Raw genomic sequence first — 18,198 nt, 5'->3', positions numbered from 1 at the left:
ACTGAGTAAGCGCCTTGTACCCCAAATACTCTTTTCTCCCTGTCCTTCCTATGTACCTTCCTGGGATAGTTTTTTCCCTTGGTTGTGGATCTCTGGTGTTCCCATACTGAGTCTGTCACCGGATTGAGATCTAGAAGGGAGCCCCTTGTACAAGCCCCCCCCCCAACAGGGGTCCTGGGGGACATGGCGGGGCCAGGGGAGGAGATGGACACAACCGCTGTCCCTGTTCCCAGGTGGCCCCAGGGTCCCCATCCCTCCTGGAACCCCCTGCCATGTGCTGGGAACACGGCAGGGTTTTAGGGAAGAAATAATCCCCTTCACCCCAATCTCTCTGAGACGGACACCCCAGCCCGTGGCACAGGAGCTGGGGGAGACACAGGGGGGTGTGTGATCCTTTCCTCCAGGATCCCCCCCACTACCCTTCCCCAAACCTGGACGCACGGATACTTAAGGAGAAAACAAAGCATAAGGGGCTTTGGAGGTGGATACGGAGGGTCCCCCACGCTGCCGCTCAGAACCCCCCATTCTCCAGGACCCCTGCCTGTGGGACCTGCCCCAGCAGAGGGAAATACGAGGGGGGGACGGGACGGGACGGGACGGGACGGGACGGGACAGGCGGTGGTGCCGGGAGGGTGCCCCCTGTACAGGGAACCCCCGTTTCCCCCCTGCTGCTGCTCCAATGTCACCGCGGCCGCACCTGCTGCTTGGCCAGGGTGCGGGGACCCGGAAGGGGGAAAGGACCCCCCCAAACCCACCCGGGCCGGGTGTAAGGGGATGTGTGTACCCCCCAAATACCCCCGTGAGAGATGGGATGCGGTGGGGGAGTCCCGGAGGGTGCGGTGCCCCCCGAGGGGGATCGCGGAACTCGGGGTACGGGGGGGGGGGTGTCATCCCCGTGATAGAGCAATGGGGATCCGGGGCGGGGGGGGACGACACGCGGTGGCGGCTCCCAGGATGCGGCAGTAGGGTGCGGGCGGGGGGGGTTTGCGGTGACCCCCAAATAGGGAGAATGGGGCGGGGGGATCACGGGATGCCGCAATGAGGGGTACGGAGGGAACGCGGTGCCCCCCCAAGTCGGGGGTGAGACGGGGAGGAGGTGCCGGCAGGGGGTTGCAGGCAGGGTTTAGCGTTCCCCTTTCCCCTAGGGAAGGGGGATGCAGGCAGCGGGGTGATGGGGGTTAAAAGGGGTGCTGCCCCCCCACCCCACCCCACCCCCGAGGGGAGGGAAGGAACTGGGGTGTGCGTGGGGTCCTCCGGTGCCGACCTCACCTTGGCGAAGTAGAGCATCCACAGCTCGTAGAGCCGCTCCCGGGAAGCCATGCCGGGCCGGCACGGCACGGGCAGCTCCGCCCCCCCCCCATGGACGGGCCCTCCCCCAGGTACAGGGGGGGCGGTGACAAGGACCCCCCCAAGTAACTGATGCTAGAAGGGGGAGCTTTTCACAGCCCCCCTTTTACCTTCTCCCCCACGCAGCTCCGCTGCGGGGGGGAGAAGGTAAAAGGGGGGGTGCGAAAAGGTTAAATGCCCCCTTGAAGTAATCGTCCCCTCCAATCAACGCAACTGAGCCTTGCGCGCCCTAGGACAGCGGGGGAATAAGCGTAGCAAGGCCACAAAGAGGATGATTTGGGACAATTTTACCTTTTATTTGTTAAATCCCATTTATTTTGAATCATTTTATGTGCACCCCACCACCGAAGCTCGGCGCTCGGTGGGTTGAAGGCGCTCGGCGCTCGATGCGCGCATGCGCGCTGCGGGTTGTACGGAGTATAAGGAGAAGGGGAAAGACGGCGGCGCCCGGCGGTGGTGTGGAGGTGGCACAGGTGGCACCACCACAGGGTGGTGAGGCCCTGGCACAGGTTGCCCAGAGAAGCTGTGGCTGCCCCAGCCCTGGCAGCGTTCAAGGCCAGGTTGGACGGGGCCTGGGGCAACCTGGTCTAGTGGAAGGTGTCCCTGTGTATGCCAGGGGGTTGGAAGTGGGTGATCTTAAGGTCCTTTCCAAACCAAGCCATTCTGTGATTCCATGAAAGATCAGATCTCCCTGTTTTATATGCCCCCAAAAATCTGAAACCAAGGAAAGGGAAGCCAAAAATAAAAATGCCAATAAAACAACTCCACAGTATCCTGTTACCTGGAAGCCATTGGGAAGTCATGTGGGAGCAGCCTTGAAGGTAAGCTTTCTGCTGTGCCAAAGCAGAGGAGCCGCACAGGGAAGTGCCATAGTCTCTTAACGTGTCTGTGCGTATTTTCTGCCCGCTTATGATATATAAAAAAGCGTTTCTGAAGCTGATTGCTTATGAAACCGCTGCTTAGCTCATGTTTTCATTGCTGCCTTTTATTAACAGGAAAACCCCACCAAGTTTTTGCAGGGAGCCTTATGAAAGCTCCCATGGTGACATTAGATCTTGTCAAGGTTAAGGTTGGTTTTCTGTGTATGTTTTAGGAAGCAAATGGTTCTAGCTCCCTAGGCCCTGCTGCAGGGAAAAGCAGGACAGGCTGTGCAGACATCTCCAGAACGAAGGCATTGGGGTTAAGAGCTAAGGAATGGGATTCTTCCTATGTCTTTTATTTTGCAAATAAGGGGAAAGATGGCGGCGCCCGGCGGTGTTGTGGAGGTGGAGGAGGAGGCCCAGGGCCTGGTGTTGGGGAGGCTGGAGGAGGAAGCGCGGCGGCGGCGGCAGGAGAGGCTGCGGGCTCTGAGGCAGCGCACGCTGCAGGTCGGCGAGGGGCTGTCGGTGGGAGGTGTGTGGGGTGGGAGATGGAGGGGTGTGGAGGTCTGGAGTGGGCCTCTGTGTGTGTGTGTGGATGGTCTGAGGTGGGCTTGGTGGTTTGGGGGAGGGGAGAGAAGGGATGTGGGGGTCAGGGGGTCTCCAGTGGGTCTGTAGTTATTTGGGATGTGGGGGGCAGAGGGTGTGGAGAGTAGGTCTAGAGATGTGAGAAGGATTGGGCAGGGACAGGAGCATCTGAGGGTAGGTGGGGGGTTCAGGGGTGCTAATGGGTCTGGAGCCCCCAGGCTGGGTGTAACGAGGGGTTCAGGTTGTGGGGCATTGGGGGTTTATGGGGCCAAGTGGGAGGAATGGCTGGTGCCTGGTGGGGTGTGTGGGGAAACAATGGGGAGCAGGCTGTGGGGTGGAGAGAGGAGGAGGGGAGAGTAGTGAGGCAGAGGGGGTGCCCTGCTGTGGGGAAGGGGATGTGGGGTGAGAGGGGTGCCAGAAAAAGCAGGGTGTGAGTGCTGGAGGGGGTTTGGGATTTATGTGATGGTCCTGAGCCTCCTTGGTCTTGTCTGTGGGTTTGTGTGGGCTCTGTATGACCCCAGGGCCTGTATGGCCTGTCCTCGGGCTTCCTCTGGCTTTTAGTTCTGCCTTTGCCATCCCTGGCCTTTGCTAACCCCCTCTCCCAGTGCGTGATTCAGCCTCTTGATTTTCCCGTGCTCTCTCCCCAGTTTGCTGTGTTTGCATCACATCTGGCAGCCAGGCCGCAACCTGGTTTGGTGGTGAGGATGGAAAGAGCTTCACCCCGGGATTAATTAATAACATGTTGCGTTTCTCTGCTGCTTTCTGGGCTTTCAGCTTCTCATCCAGGAGATGCTGAGACCTCGTTGCCTGTAGTGCAGGCTTGAGGCTACTGAAGCTGTGTTGCCAAAGCCAGGGTCCAGACATGGTGGTTTTCTTCTTGGATGTGCGTGCTGTGCATGGTGCGGCAGGCTCCTTGCTCCGCCCCAGGGGAATTCACTGTGGTTAGTGTAAACCTTGTGTTGCAGAAGGTGCTGCTGGCAGCAAAATATCTGGGCTCAGTTATTACATTTATCTGAGAACTTTTGCCGTTGCTTGGATTCTCACCCAGAAAACTGTGGTTGTTTTTCCTGGTGTCCTTGTTGCCTCTGCAGATGCTGAGCTCAGAACATTACAATGGGGTTTTTATTTTATTTTTTTTTAATTGGGGATGGAGTAAACTTGACAAACTCGGTCATTAATATCTTGGCAGCTCCTGCTGAGGAAGGCGGCCGTGCTCCAGTGTGTCTCTGCCCATCCTGGCATCGCTTGGTTCTCCTCTTTTGGGCTAGTAGGGCAGCGCTAGCTCTGCTCCTCTTCCACCACAACATCCTGAATTTGTTGATCCAGCTTAGTATGGACTACTAGCGTGGGAAGACGCTCTGTCCTTCCACTGAGGGCCCTTCTCTTGGGGCCACTAAAGGGAGCCGTGGTTTGGTGGTCAGGCCAAGTGTGTTCTGCTCTGGTTCTTGTCTTGAGGTGTACATTATGGTCGGGGAACTGAGCTTTATGAATCAGGAGAGTGGGATACAGCCCTGTGATGACTCTTACCAGGAAGAAGAACCGTGGAAAAGAAAAGCGTCTCCTAAAAGAAAAGCTCTTTCCTTTATTTTCTGTCCCATCTAGCAAATCTAGAAGGAGCGAGGCGTTGCGGAAGGAGTCATGCGTGGAGTGCTGTTCTCATCTGCGTTATTGCTGTAGGGTTTTTGTTCTTAATTTTAGGTGAGATTTTCTGACGTGGTCTCTGTGAAAGCTAATGTGGCCTTGAGCACTGCCAGGGATGGGGCAGCCACAGCTTCTCTGGGCAGACTTCTGTGAGGTTCGGGTATCCTCATCCCTGTGTGTGTCAGCTCCATCACCCATTTGCTCAGGAACCTGAATTTGCTCGCCTTACTTGCACCGTGTGTTTGTAGTACTGCAGAAGCCTCTGGTGACTGAGTAAGCGCCTTGTACCCCAAATACTCTTTTCTCCCTGTCCTTCCTATGTACCTTCCTGGGATAGTTTTTTCCCTTGGTTGTGGATCTCTGGTGTTCCCATACTGAGTCTGTCACCGGATTGAGATCTAGAAGGGAGCCCCTTGTACAAGCCCCCCCCCCCCCCCAACAGGGGTCCTGGGGGACATGGCGGGGCCAGGGGAGGAGATGGACACAACCGCTGTCCCTGTTCCCAGGTGGCCCCAGGGTCCCCATCCCTCCTGGAACCCCCTGCCATGTGCTGGGAACACGGCAGGGTTTTAGGGAAGAAATAATCCCCTTCACCCCAATCTCTCTGAGACGGACACCCCAGCCCGTGGCATAGGAGCTGGGGGAGACACAGGGGGGTGTGTGATCCTTTCCTCCAGGATCCCCCCCACTACCCTTCCCCAAACCTGGACGCACGGATACTTAAGGAGAAAACAAAGCATAAGGGGCTTTGGAGGTGGATACGGAGGGTCCCCCACGCTGCCGCTCAGAACCCCCCATTCTCCAGGACCCCTGCCTGTGGGACCTGCCCCAGCAGAGGGAAATACGAGGGGGGGACGGGACGGGACGGGACGGGACAGGCGGTGGTGCCGGGAGGGTCCCCCCTGTACAGGGAACCCCCGTTTCCCCCCTGCTGCTGCTCCAATGTCACCGCGGCCGCACCTGCTGCTTGGCAAGGGTGCGGGGACCCGGAAGGGGGAAAGGACCCCCCCAAACCCACCCGGGCCGGGTGTAAGGGGATGTGTGTACCCCCCAAATACCCCCGTGAGAGATGGGATGCGGTGGGGGAGTCCCGGAGGGTGCGGTGCCCCCCGAGGGGGATCGCGGAACTCGGGGTACGGGGGGGGGGGGTGTCATCCCCGTGATATAGCAATGGGGATCCGGGGCGGGGGGGGACGACACGCGGTGGCGGCTCCCAGGATGCGGCAGTAGGGTGCGGGCGGGGGGGGTTTGCGGTGACCCCCAAATAGGGAGAATGGGGCGGGGGGATCACGGGATGCCGCAATGAGGGGTACGGAGGGAACGCGGTGCCCCCCCAAGTCGGGGGTGAGACGGGGAGGAGGTGCCGGCAGGGGGTTGCAGGCAGGGTTTAGCGTTCCCCTTTCCCCTAGGGAAGGGGGATGCAGGCAGCGGGGTGATGGGGGTTAAAAGGGGTGCTGCCCCCCCACCCCACCCCACCTCACCCCCGAGGGGAGGGAAGGAACTGGGGTGTGCGTGGGGTCCTCCGGTGCCGACCTCCCCTTGGCGAAGTAGAGCATCCACAGCTCGTAGAGCCGCTCCCGGGAAGCCATGCCGGGCCGGCACGGCACGGGCAGCTCCGCCCCCCCCCCATGGACGGGCCCTCCCCCAGGTACAGGGGGGGCGGTGACAAGGACCCCCCCAAGTAACTGATGCTAGAAGGGGGAGCTTTTCACAGCCCCCCTTTTACCTTATCCCCCACGCAGCTCCGCTGCGGGGGGGAGAAGGTAAAAGGGGGGGTGCGAAAAGGTTAAATGCCCCCTTGAAGTAATCGTCCCCTCCAATCAACGCAACTGAGCCTTGCGCGCCCTAGGACAGCGGGGGAATAAGCGTAGCAAGGCCACAAAGAGGATGATTTGGGACAATTTTACCTTTTATTTGTTGTAAGAAACTATGAATTAGGATATTGTTTATTAAGATTTATGTTAAGCCCAATGTAAAGGTTAGGCAATAAAAAGTATGAAATCGCTTACATAGACTAACAGTCGCGAACCGCAAATCGCCTATCGCTTATGCAAACATAGCAGATGTTGCCTAAAGATAGCTGTAAGATGTTCCAGGATATGGCAGAGATAAGACGAACAAAGGACATAGGAGTAGAGGGGTCAACAATGGGACAAAAGAGGAAGACTTCTCACTTCGGCAGAAAACGACCCCGTAACAACAGCTGAAGCATGGCAGAGTACCTGCACTACTTCATGAACACGGAAGTAAAGATGTATAAAAAGGGACTGTTTGAACTGCTCAGGACGGCAGTTGGCGGAGCGCAGACTCCCCTGTCGTCCAGCGCTGTCTTTGCTCATATTCTACTTGCTATAATTAATGAAATTTCAATTGGATTATGATCCGTTGTGGTCTCAATTTATAACACTTTCTGGTGCCGTGACTCGGATACGGAACGGTGGGCTTTGGTCCTCCGGGGGGGCGCCCCGCGACATTTCGCGGCCCCGCGGCCAACAGCTTACCTCATCCTTACCGACGAACCTAAATGCTAGAATATGAGCAAAGGGAAAACCGGTAAAATCCCATAAAAATTCTGTGCACGGGAGTCCGGACGAAGACGCAGGACGCGTAAGTATATTGCGAAACTTTCCGCAGAGCGAAATAGTTCGCGGCGGAGGTCTGCAGAGTGAAATGGGTTCACGGCAGGTCTGCAGAGTGAAATGGGTTCACGGCAGAGTAGTTCGCAGGTTTGCCGTTCGGGCGGGATTGGGTTTCCTGGAATATAACGAATGAGAGGTTCGATATACTGAACCAAGCGAGTGTGGACCCTTAAGTACTGCGGTTCCCATCTCCCGCGAGGGACTGGGCCAGGAACAAGGGGGAGCGAGTGAGTGCGTGTTCGGAGATATTCCAGAAGATGGGGGCGAAGGGCAGCAAGCCTTCGACTCCCATGGGAAGGGTACCCATTGTATGTATAGGCGTAAGGGAATAAATGTAAAGGAAAAACGACCCTGGGTGTGCATACTTTGGAGGAACGATCCCCATGCACCTCAGCGCTGAATAAAGCACACCTACTTTACAACTTTAACGAGTTGTGGAGTCAATCCGCGTATCAATTTGGCGAGCCAGCCAGGAGGCCTCTGTTCGGCTGCAGGATCGGGTGAGGAGCGGATATCCTAAGCCCCCCCCCAGGCCGCTTGCCTGGGGGAGCTCCGCTTCTCATCCGCTCACTGCGGGCACAGACAGCGACCTGCGCCGGCTGCGGAGAGGCGGTATGCTTGGAATTTAGGTACTTTGGGGGGCCTGTAGGGCGTACGCGTGGCCGGGGCTGCTGGTAAGGCGTGCAGAGACGTCTGGCGCACAGCGGAGTTCCCCGTGGCAGGTAGGGCTTGCAAGCTGGGGGGGCTTGACCGATAGCGCGGCTGCCAGCGATCCTGGAGGCGGATCGGGCGAGCCCGGGTTTTCGCTGCATCCCAAGTTTTGGAGCCAGGGCGGACCTGCTAATGACCGTGTAGGAAGCAGGAGAAGGGCAAGCGGAACCATAGCGTGAGTGTGTGGGAGCCCATGTGTTTCTGTGTGACTGAGACGTAGCGTAGCTACGAAGCGAGTGTGGAGTCCTAATCCGCGGTTCCGTGTCTCCGCGAGGGGAGCGGCCGGAGACGGACGAAGCGTTTATGTTTTTCTGTCCTGTGTCTTGTCTGTGTATAACCATCAAGCAGCTCAGAAAGCGGGGGAAGGTCCGGCTACCCGTCCCGCAGTGGATAACTTTACGAAATACAAGGGCAAGGGAATTTCCTATATGCCCTGTGAGAGTATGTGCCTTGCAGGAGTGTAACTGTATGGGACGGGTGGCATTTCACGTGGATATTGCCACTCAGGACAGCGGTGGGGCAGATACTGCTCGGGGTGTCTTACAAAACACTGCCAGGTAGAAAATTATAATTATCTAATCGGTGACCAGAAATAAAAGATTACTTTGTGGAGAAAAGCCACAAAATCCTGGCGGACTTCCGGGAAGTTAGAATGGAAAACTGAGAAAGGGTTTATAGAAGGTATCAAAGAAAATTTGAGAAGATGTGGTTACAAAGGAAAAAAAAAATGGGAATACAACAATTAATGTCTCTTTTTGGGACAATCAACGGGGGATATCAGGAAAACCTTCGTAACCTGACATATGAGTGCATAACAAGTTTTGAACAGTGGAACCTGCTGTGGATACTAGGGCAGTGTAAATTTTGCTGGAACTGAAACTATGTTCTAACGACAGGGGAGTTGATCTGCAGAACCCAGAGATACTATCTTACTGAATCCCCTGAGGATATCATAAAACTTGTGTGTGGGTGCTCTCATATTTTAAGTGCGTTTGCAGAGCACCGGGAAAGAGAAGCTATAGAGATTTGTAAGAGATTGTTTGAAATGGGAGCCGGTCAAAACAAGGGAATTCTGAAGAAAAGCCCATTGGGTTACATTTTGGCACATTGGAAAGAACTGGGAGGTTCTTCTGGGGGCTCGGTAAACAAGAAAACATTGGTAAAATATTGTAATCAATGGTGGCCTTTATAAACTTTGGAAAATCAGGAAAAATGGCCTAAAAATGGAATTCTGAATTCTAATGCATTTTTTTACAATTTATGTTGGTTTTGAGGTGGCCAAGAAAATGCAGTGAAGTAATGCATGCAGATATGTTTCGCTTTAAGAAAGCACCTGGAGTGGCAGACAGAATGTGAAATTAATATAACCCTGCCAGATCCCTAATTTTGGTTTTGGAAAAACAGAAAGCTAAGCTGGAGAGATGTTGTTCAGCCTGTGATATTGGGACAGTCATCAAGAAAATTATATATCACAGGTACCTCCGAGAGGAGCACCCTCTGCCTCTGTCCTATCAGGTATTGATAAGGAGGAGGAAATTACTGTCACTGGCAACAAGCAGCACATTCACATTCAGGGTTAAGAAGGGGTTAAACCAGAAGTGCTGTTGCAGAGGCAGGCATCTGTAACCCCTGCAGAGCAGGGTGAGCACCTGTGAAAAATAACAAATAAATAAATAAAAAAGGGAAAACCAAAGGGGAAAGGAGGGAAGCTCCCGCAGTTCCTGTGTTTGAGCATGAGATGGGTGCTGGGGCAGGCAGACAGACATGTTGACAGACGGGATTGAACGGTTGATGAATAAATGTGGATGGGAGTGAAGGAGGAAGCATGGAGAGTGTATAGGAATTGGAAATAGGTAGAAAAGAAAAAGCTGGGCCGTGCTACAGCCACGGCTGCGCTGGTTGCTTTGAAACTGGTGGAGGACGAATGTCGGACAGAAGTGGGGGAGTGACCTCCTCTTCTGTGGAACCGGATCGGTGTGAGTGCTATGAGGAGTTTGGATGCTGGGAGTGAGACTGCCCTAGTGGGAGTGCCATGGGGTGGCTCGGGTGACTGAATTGGAACTAGGCTGACGGGACCAGGGGAATCTTCCCTAGCAGATCCACTGGGTATAATGGAATTTTTGGTTGATACAGGTGCAATGTATTCAGTTTTAAACAAAGCTTTAATACCTTTGGGGACGATTATATGATGATAAAAGGGGCGACTGGCCAAGGTGAAAAGGCTTATTTTTGTAAACTACTAAAATATCAATTGGGAAAACAATGGGGCATCCATAAGTTTTTGTATATGCCTAACTCCGCAAAAGCTCTTTTGGGGAGAGATTTGTTAGAACACTTGGGAGCAACCATTACTTTCAAAGGAGGCGAGATCACTTTAAAAAGGACCAACAGTATATAGAAATGTTAAAAGCTTATCACTAATCATGTCGAGGGAGAAGTCAGATTGAAGATATACTGGATCAGGTATTCCCAGGGATATGGGCTACAAACATACCTGGAAGAGCTCTTAAAAGAATACCAGGTACAAACGGGGAACGTGCTGTTACAGTATGTAGATGATCTGCTCATAGCAGGGAATAATAAGGAGGATGTAAGAAAAGAAAGCATTCGATTTCTAAACTTTCTTGCACAAAAAGGCCTACGGGTATCACAAGAAAAGTTACAATTTGTGGAGGAAAAAGTGAAATATCTGGGACATTATTTGTTTAACGGCCAGAAAATATTGGAGCCAGTCGCATTAAAGGCCCAGTGACGAGACCCCACTGGAAAGTACTCAGTACTCCAGGGGACACAAGATAACCCTGAAAAGATAACGTAATGATAGAGACTTCATTTAATTATTTTGCCGCATTATCTTTTGGCATAAAGTGTGTATTGCTGTTTATATTTGCTATAATTATTTCTCCTCTTTTCTATTGTATATGGAAGCGTACAAAGTGTGCTGAAGGAAATTGCTAAACTTATGCAACCACACAATAGTGAATATAGAAGATATACTGATGTAAATAATGTATGTACTCTAGGTATACGAATTAGGTGTAATAATTTGAATTGCAATTGTTATCCATTTGCTTGTCTTAGGTGTAAGGTATGTCAGGATAAATGGTGGACACACTGTGAGTGTGGATGCCCTCCAATAGGAGTTTGCACACAGTGTTGGAAAATCCAAAGAACTCTCACTGAGTGGAAACTAAAACAATTAGAGTCTAAAACAAGAAATTATTTGGGAATCCCATGAGTGGTGGGAGATTTTTGCCTAAGGAATAAACCCTCAATATTATTGTTACCACTCCAATGAACCGGTCCCCTTTATAGCCGAAATTTTGATTATAAAGTGTAGAAGGGAAGTACTAACTGTATCTTGCTTTGCCCCATTAGTTAAGGCTGCAAAGTGGGAAGCCTATGTAAACAGGCAGAAAGCCCGAAACAGCTGTTCTCCTGAAGAATTCCCTTGCTGCCGAGAAGATGGTACACCCCGTGGCTCGAAGCAACCGAGTCGACGGGCGAGGCAGAGGAGGAATAAACCGTGGAGAAAAGAACCAGAACAATGGGATGCAAAACCAGCAATGGCCGAACTTCCCCAGGACTGGTAAAAATATACTTAAATTGGCAAAAATTGACAGACACCCTTTTTCCTGGTATACCGTTAGTTTTGTTATTGATAATAACCCAAGCAAATGGAAACCCGCATGAACCATTAAAGTGGGAATTAATATCCTGGGAAACATCCAAAGTGATAACCACTTTCACTGGGGCGGGACAACCTGAATTCCCTGCACAACCTTAATGTAGAACTCCGGAAAAGGTTAAATCAACGTAAGAAAGATCGTCCAGCGCTGTCTTTGCTCATATTCTACTTGCTATAATTAATAAAATTTTAATTGGATTATGATCCGTTGTGGTCTCAATTTATCCCCAGGGGGATCGCGGAACTCGGGGTACGGGGGGGGGGTGTCATCCCCGTGATATAGCAATGGGGATCCGGGGCGGGGGGGGACGACACGCGGTGGCGGCTCCCAGGATGCGGCAGTAGGGTGCGGGCGGGGGGGGTTTGCGGTGACCCCCAAATAGGGAGAATGGGGCGGGGGGATCACGGGATGCCGCAATGAGGGGTACGGAGGGAACGCGGTGCCCCCCCAAGTCGGGGGTGAGACGGGGAGGAGGTGCCGGCAGGGGGTTGCAGGCAGGGTTTAGCGTTCCCCTTTCCCCTAGGGAAGGGGGATGCAGGCAGCGGGGTGATGGGGGTTAAAAGGGGTGCTGCCCCCCCACCCCACCCCACCCCCGAGGGGAGGGAAGGAACTGGGCTGTGCGTGGGGTCCTCCGGTGCCGACCTCCCCTTGGCGAAGTAGAGCATCCACAGCTCGTAGAGCCGCTCCCGGGAAGCCATGCCGGGCCGGCACGGCACGGGCAGCTCCGCCCCCCCCCCATGGACGGGCCCTCCCCCAGGTACAGGGGGGGCGGTGACAAGGACCCCCCCAAGTAACTGATGCTAGAAGGGGGAGCTTTTCACAGCCCCCCTTTTACCTTCTCCCCCACGCAGCTCCGCTGCGGGGGGGAGAAGGTAAAAGGGGGGGTGCGAAAAGGTTAAATGCCCCCTTGAAGTAATCGTCCCCTCCAATCAACGCAACTGAGCCTTGCGCGCCCTAGGACAGCGGGGGAATAAGCGTAGCAAGGCCACAAAGAGGATGATTTGGGACAATTTTACCTTTTATTTGTTAAATCCCATTTATTTTGAATCATTTTATGTGCACCCCACCACCGAAGCTCGGCGCTCGATGCGCGCATGCGCGCTGCGGGTTGTACGGAGTATAAGGAGAAGGGGAAAGACGGCGGCTCCCGGCGGTGGTGTGGAGGTGGCACAGGTGGCACCACCACAGGGTGGTGAGGCCCTGGCACAGGTTGCCCAGAGAAGCTGTGGCTGCCCCAGCCCTGGCAGCGTTCAAGGCCAGGTTGGACGGGGCCTGGGGCAACCTGGTCTAGTGGAAGGTGTCCCTGTGTATGCCAGGGGGTTGGAAGTGGGTGATCTTAAGGTCCTTTCCAAACCAAGCCATTCTGTGATTCCATGAAAGATCAGATCTCCCTGTTTTATATGCCCCCAAAAATCTGAAACCAAGGAAAGGGAAGCCAAAAATAAAAATGCCAATAAAACAACTCCACAGTATCCTGTTACCTGGAAGCCATTGGAAAGTCATGTGGGAGCAGCCTTGAAGGTAAGCTTTCTGCTGTGCCAAAGCAGAGGAGCCGCACAGGGAAGTGCCATAGTCTCTTAACGTGTCTGTGCGTATTTTCTGCCCGCTTATGATATATAAAAAAGCGTTTCTGAAGCTGATTGCTTATGAAACCGCTGCTTAGCTCATGTTTTCATTGCTGCCTTTTATTAACAGGAAAACCCCACCAAGTTTTTGTAAGGAGCCTTATGAAAGCTCCCGTGGTGACATTAGATCTTGTCAAGGTTAAGGTTGGTTTTCTGTGTATGTTTTAGGAAGCAAATGGTTCTAGCTCCCTAGGCCCTGCTGCGGGGAAAAGCGGGACGGGCTGTGCAGACATCTCCAGAATGAAGGCATTGGGGTTAAGAGCTAAGGAATGGGATTCTTCCTATGTCTTTTATTTTGCAAATAAGGGGAAAGATGGCGGCGCCCGGCGGTGTTGTGGAGGTGGAGGAGGAGGCCCAGGGCCTGGTGTTGGGGAGGCTGGAGGAGGAAGCGCGGCGGCGGCGGCAGGAGAGGCTGCGGGCTCTGAGGCAGCGCACGCTGCAGGTTGGCGAGGGGCTGGCGGTGGGAGGTGTGTGGGGTGGGAGATGGAGGGGTGTGGAGGTCTGGAGTGGGCCTCTGTGTGTGTGTGTGGATGGTCTGAGGTGGGCTTGGTGGTTTGGGGGAGGGGAGAGAAGGGATGTGGGGGTCAGGGGGTCTCCAGTGGGTCTGTAGTTATTTGGGATGTGGGGGGCAGAGGGTGTGGAGAGTAGGTCTAGAGGTGTGAGAAGGATTGGGCAGGGACAGGAGCATCTGAGGGTAGGTGGGGGGTTCAGGGGTGCTAATGGGTCTGGAGCCCCCAGGCTGGGTGTAACGAGGGGTTCAGGTTGTGGGGCATTGGGGCTTTATGGGGCCAAGTGGGAGGAATGGCTGGTGCCTGGTGGGGTGTGTGGGGAAACTGAATTCTAATACATTTTTTACATTGTTCATTTCATTAACCCTGTATCAAAACAATGGGGAGCAGGCTGTGGGGTGGAGGGAGGAGGAGGGGAGAGTAGTGAGGCAGAGGGGGTGCCCTGCTGTGGGGAAGGGGATGTGGGGTGAGAGGGGTGCCAGAAAAAGCAGGGTGTGAGTGCTGGAGGGGGTTTGGGATTTATGTGATGGTCCTGAGCCTCCTTGGTCTTGTCTGTGGGTTTGTGTGGGCTCTGTATGACCCCAGGGCCTGTATGGCCTGTCCTCGGGCTTCCTCTGGCTTTTAGTTCTGCCTTTGCCATCCCTGGCCTTTGCTAACCCCCTCTCCCAGTGCGTGATTCAGCCTCTTGATTTTCCCGTGCTCTCTCCCCAGTTTGCTGTGTTTGCATCACATCTGGCAGCCAGGCCGCAACCTGGTTTGGTGGTGAGGATGGAAAGAGCTTCACCCCGGGATTAATTAATAGCATGTTGCGTTTCTCTGCTGCTTTCTGGGCCTTCAGCTTCTCATCCAGGAGATGCTGAGACCTCGTTGCCTGTAGTGCAGGCTTGAGGCTACTGAAGCTGTGTTGCCAAAGCCAGGGTCCATACATGGTGGTTTTCTTCTTGGATGTGCGTGCTGTGCATGGTGCGGCAGGCTCCTTGCTCCGCCCCAGGGGAATTCACTGTGGTTAGTGTAAACCTTGTGTTGCAGAAGGTGCTGCTGGCAGCAAAATATCTGGGCTCAGTTATTACATTTATCTGAGAACTTTTGCCATTGCTTGGATTCTCACCCAGAAAACTGTGGTTGTTTTTCCTGGTGTCCTTGTTGCCTCTGCAGATGCTGAGCTCAGAACATTACAATGGGGTTTTTATTTTATTTTTTTTTAATTGGGGATGGAGTAAACTTGACAAACTCGGTCATTAATATCTTGGCAGCTCCTGCTGAGGAAGGCGGCCGTGCTCCAGTGTGTCTCTGCACATCCTGGCATCGCTTGGTTCTCCTCTTTTGGGCTAGTAGGGCAGCGCTAGCTCTGCTCCTCTTCCACCACAACATCCTGAATTTGTTGATCCAGCTTAGTATGGACTACTAGCGTGGGAAGACGCTCTGTCCTTCCACTGAGGGCCCTTCTCTTGGGGCCACTAAAGGGAGCCGTGGTTTGGTGGTCAGGCCAAGTGTGTTCTGCTCTGGTTCTTGTCTTAAGGTGTACATTATGGTCGGGGAACTGAGCTTTATGAATCAGGAGAGTGGGATACAGCCCTGTGATGACTCTTACCAGGAAGAAAAACCGTGGAAAAGAAAAGCGTCTCCTAAAAGAAAAGCTCTTTCCTTTATTTTCTGTCCCATCTAGCAAATCTAGAAGGAGCGAGGCGTTGCGGAAGGAGTCATGCGTGGAGTGCTGTTCTCATCTGCGTTATTGCTGTAGGGTTTTTGTTCTTAATTTTAGGTGAGATTTTCTGACGTGGTCTCTGTGAAAGCTAATGTGGCTGTTGTTTAACACAAATAGCATCTCACACACAGTACCACTGAACTGTGCCTTTGAGGGTAAAGCTCCTGGTAGACCTGTCCTGGTAAGTTTGTTGAAGCCTCTCTAAATCCATTTTTACTCTTGGCTTTTGCAGCTTCCTGAGACAGAGTTCCACCATTTAATGACAAAACTACTTCCTTTGGTTTAAAACCCATTAAATGGAAGTTGCCTTGGGTGCTCTCTCACGCAGCCCTTGTGAGAAATAAAATACTCACTCCATGTTCTTGTTCATGAGTTTATAGCGTGCTTGGTCTCCCTTTCAGATCCAGGCTGTGGTACGTGAAGTCTGTCTTTGTACACAAATCTCTCTGAATCACCTCGATGACTTTTCCTGGTGCCTCCCTGAGTGCTGGGATGCCCTTTTGCTGTGAGCAGATCAGGATGTGGGGCACTTGTGAGTCGACAGCACTGGCATTTATTTCATGTTCCCCACCTCTCATGTTCTCACTTTGGTTACACAAGCCTGTCTTCAACAGTCAAAAGCTTGTCTGCTTTTTCCAGTCTTATTGGTCTTAACTGAGACCTTTCCACAGGGGCCTTCTCCAGGCTGAACAAGCCCAGCTCTCTCAGCCTATCTCCATAGCAGAGGTGCTCCAGCCCTCGGAGCATCTCCATGGCCTCCTCTGGACTCACTCCAACAGCTCCGCTTCCTTCTCATGTTCTAGGCCTCGGAGCTGGGTACGGGACTGCAGAACAGAGCAGGGAGGGAGAATCCCCTCACTTGACCTGCTGGTCATGCTGCTGGTGATGCAGCCCTGCACACATACTGTTGTCTCATTGCTCAGATGTCGTTTTACAACCCGTCTGCCAGCTGCTGCTGGATTTCCTTCTGAGCGATTTCACCTGCAGCTGCTGTCATCTAGCCAGGCAGGTCTTTCCCAAGTCTTCTGTGGTGCTTGTGACAGCCCAAACCCTGGCAGAGGGCATGAGGGTCGAGAAGAAGAAGGGATCCTCTCCTGCTGCTGTGAAAAGCTGCTGCTGGGGTTTGCAGGAGGGAAGGTGCTGCACTTTCCGCTGTGTTTCTGTTTGAGGAGCAGGTACTTGAGGTGCAGTGAGGAGCCTCCTCCAGCTCAGGACTTCTCTACAAGTTGCGCTGTGTGCTCAGTCTTCCTGGGAAGATGATGCTTCTCTTTTCGCAGATCAGTGAGGAAACGTGGAGTAACTAATGTCCAGACACATAAAAACTCAGAGAACGATCTTATGCTTTCTGCTTTGCTTACCCCACCTGTCGTGCCACCTTTTATTGATTGACAGCAAATGGGCTTTTACTCAATAAAAAGTGTTTGACTTCTGGGTGTAATTTACATTTGAGAAACATCAGTCACTGCTTGCTTCTACAAAGATTCTTAGAACAGTCTGTAAGCTCTCAACCTCAGTGCACAGCCTTGGTGTCAGCACAGTATGCAATGTCAGGGATCAGGTACAGTATCAGAGAGGCTGTTTCCTTCCGAAATTTAAATAGCATTGCCTTTCAGTAGCAAGACATTAAATTGCAGACTCTGACTTGTTGGCATATTGAATATTACTTCCTGTTCCGGCAAAAAAAGTACAGTTTTGGATTGTGTAACTGTTATCTTGGTTTGCAAGCTTTCCTCTCTTCTTGTCTCCTCCCCCAGAAATCTTGCAGTAGTTGCTTACTAAGCTTACAAGCTCTGAGGGCTGCTGCAGTGGCTGGGGAGCTTAAGGGCTGCTCATCTAGGAGTTGCCGGTATGGAACTGAAATGTCTGACCCCCTAAGGCTTCATATGATGCTTCTGAGCATCCAGCATGTCAGGCTATTATCTGAATATGTTTTTACTGCTTTGGGATAAGCCCGATCCATGCAGCCATGGATCCAAACATCCAAACATGGTTTTTGTGTTTTTTCCCTTTGGGCATTTTTACAGTTTCTGTGAGTACAGTTTCTCTTGAGTTTCTTCAAAAGAATCATGAGCAACAGGTTGAAGGAGGTGATCCTGCCCCTCTACTCGGCTCTCGTGAGACCCCACTTGCAGTTCTGTGTCCAGCACCTCCCATATGAAGGCAGGCTGAGAAAGTTGGAGCTGTCGAGCCTGGAGAAGAGAAGGGTCTGGGGAGGCCTCATAGCAGCCTTCCAGTGTCTCAAGGGTGCCTGCAAGGATGCCGGAGAGGGATTCTTCATCAGGGCTGTAGTGATAGGACAAGGGGTAATGGGCTAAAACCGCCAGAGGGGAGATTTAGATAAGATCAGAGGCAGAAGTTCTTCCCTGTGAGGGTGGTGAGGCCCTGGCACAGGTTGCCCAGAGAAGCTGTGGCTGCCCCATCCCTGGCAGCGTTCAAGGCCAGGTTGGACGGGGCCTGGGGCAACCTGGTCTAGTGGAAGGTGTCCCTGTGTATGACAGGGGGTTGGAAGTGGGTGATCTTAAGGTCCTTTCCAAACCAAGCCATTCTGTGATTCCATGAAAGATCAGATCTCCCTGTTTTATATGCCCCCAAAAATCTGAAACCAAGGAAAGGGAAGCCAAAACTAAAAATGCCAATAAAACAACTCCACAGTATCCTGTTACCTGGAAGCCATTGGAAAGTCATGTGGGAGCAGCCTTGAAGGTAAGCTTTCTGCTGTGCCAAAGCAGAGGAGCCGCACAGGGAAGTGCCATAGTCTCTTAATGTGTCTGTGCGTATTTTCTGCCCGCTTATGATATATAAAAAAGCGTTTCTGAAGCTGATTGCTTATGAAACCGCTGCTTAGCTCATGTTTTCATTGCTGCCTTTTATTAACAGGAAAACCCCA

At 52.8% G+C, this 18,198-nt stretch overlaps 1 protein-coding gene and 2 long non-coding RNA genes across 3 annotated transcripts in view; all 3 read left to right on the top strand.

Moving 5' to 3' along the window:
* Positions 1-2,563: 2,563 nt before the first annotated feature.
* Positions 2,564-11,675, top strand: LOC136008155 (uncharacterized). The gene is made up of 2 exons (XR_010610002.1): positions 2,564-2,714; positions 11,162-11,675. It is a non-coding gene; the product is annotated as an uncharacterized LOC136008155 (long non-coding RNA).
* A 1,713-nt stretch (positions 11,676-13,388) lies between these two features.
* LOC136008154 (coiled-coil domain-containing protein 12-like) overlaps positions 13,389-18,198 on the top strand; it is a 45,923-nt gene continuing 41,113 nt past the window's right edge. Inside the window, exon 1 of the mRNA XM_065666982.1 lies at positions 13,389-13,539. Within this exon, the coding sequence (XP_065523054.1) occupies positions 13,411-13,539 (129 nt within the window). The 5' untranslated portion in view covers positions 13,389-13,410. The remainder of the gene's footprint in view (positions 13,540-18,198) is intronic.
* LOC136008156 (uncharacterized) lies at positions 14,059-16,312 on the top strand. The gene is made up of 3 exons (XR_010610003.1): positions 14,059-15,843; positions 15,983-16,127; positions 16,235-16,312. It is a non-coding gene; the product is annotated as an uncharacterized LOC136008156 (long non-coding RNA).

Source organism: Lathamus discolor, chromosome 2 (assembly GCF_037157495.1).
Source record: "Lathamus discolor isolate bLatDis1 chromosome 2, bLatDis1.hap1, whole genome shotgun sequence".
Classification (NCBI taxonomy): Eukaryota; Metazoa; Chordata; class Aves; order Psittaciformes; family Psittacidae; genus Lathamus; species Lathamus discolor.
The sequence above is the reverse complement of the archived record's forward strand: the minus strand, read 5'-3'. Positions and strand labels throughout refer to the sequence as shown.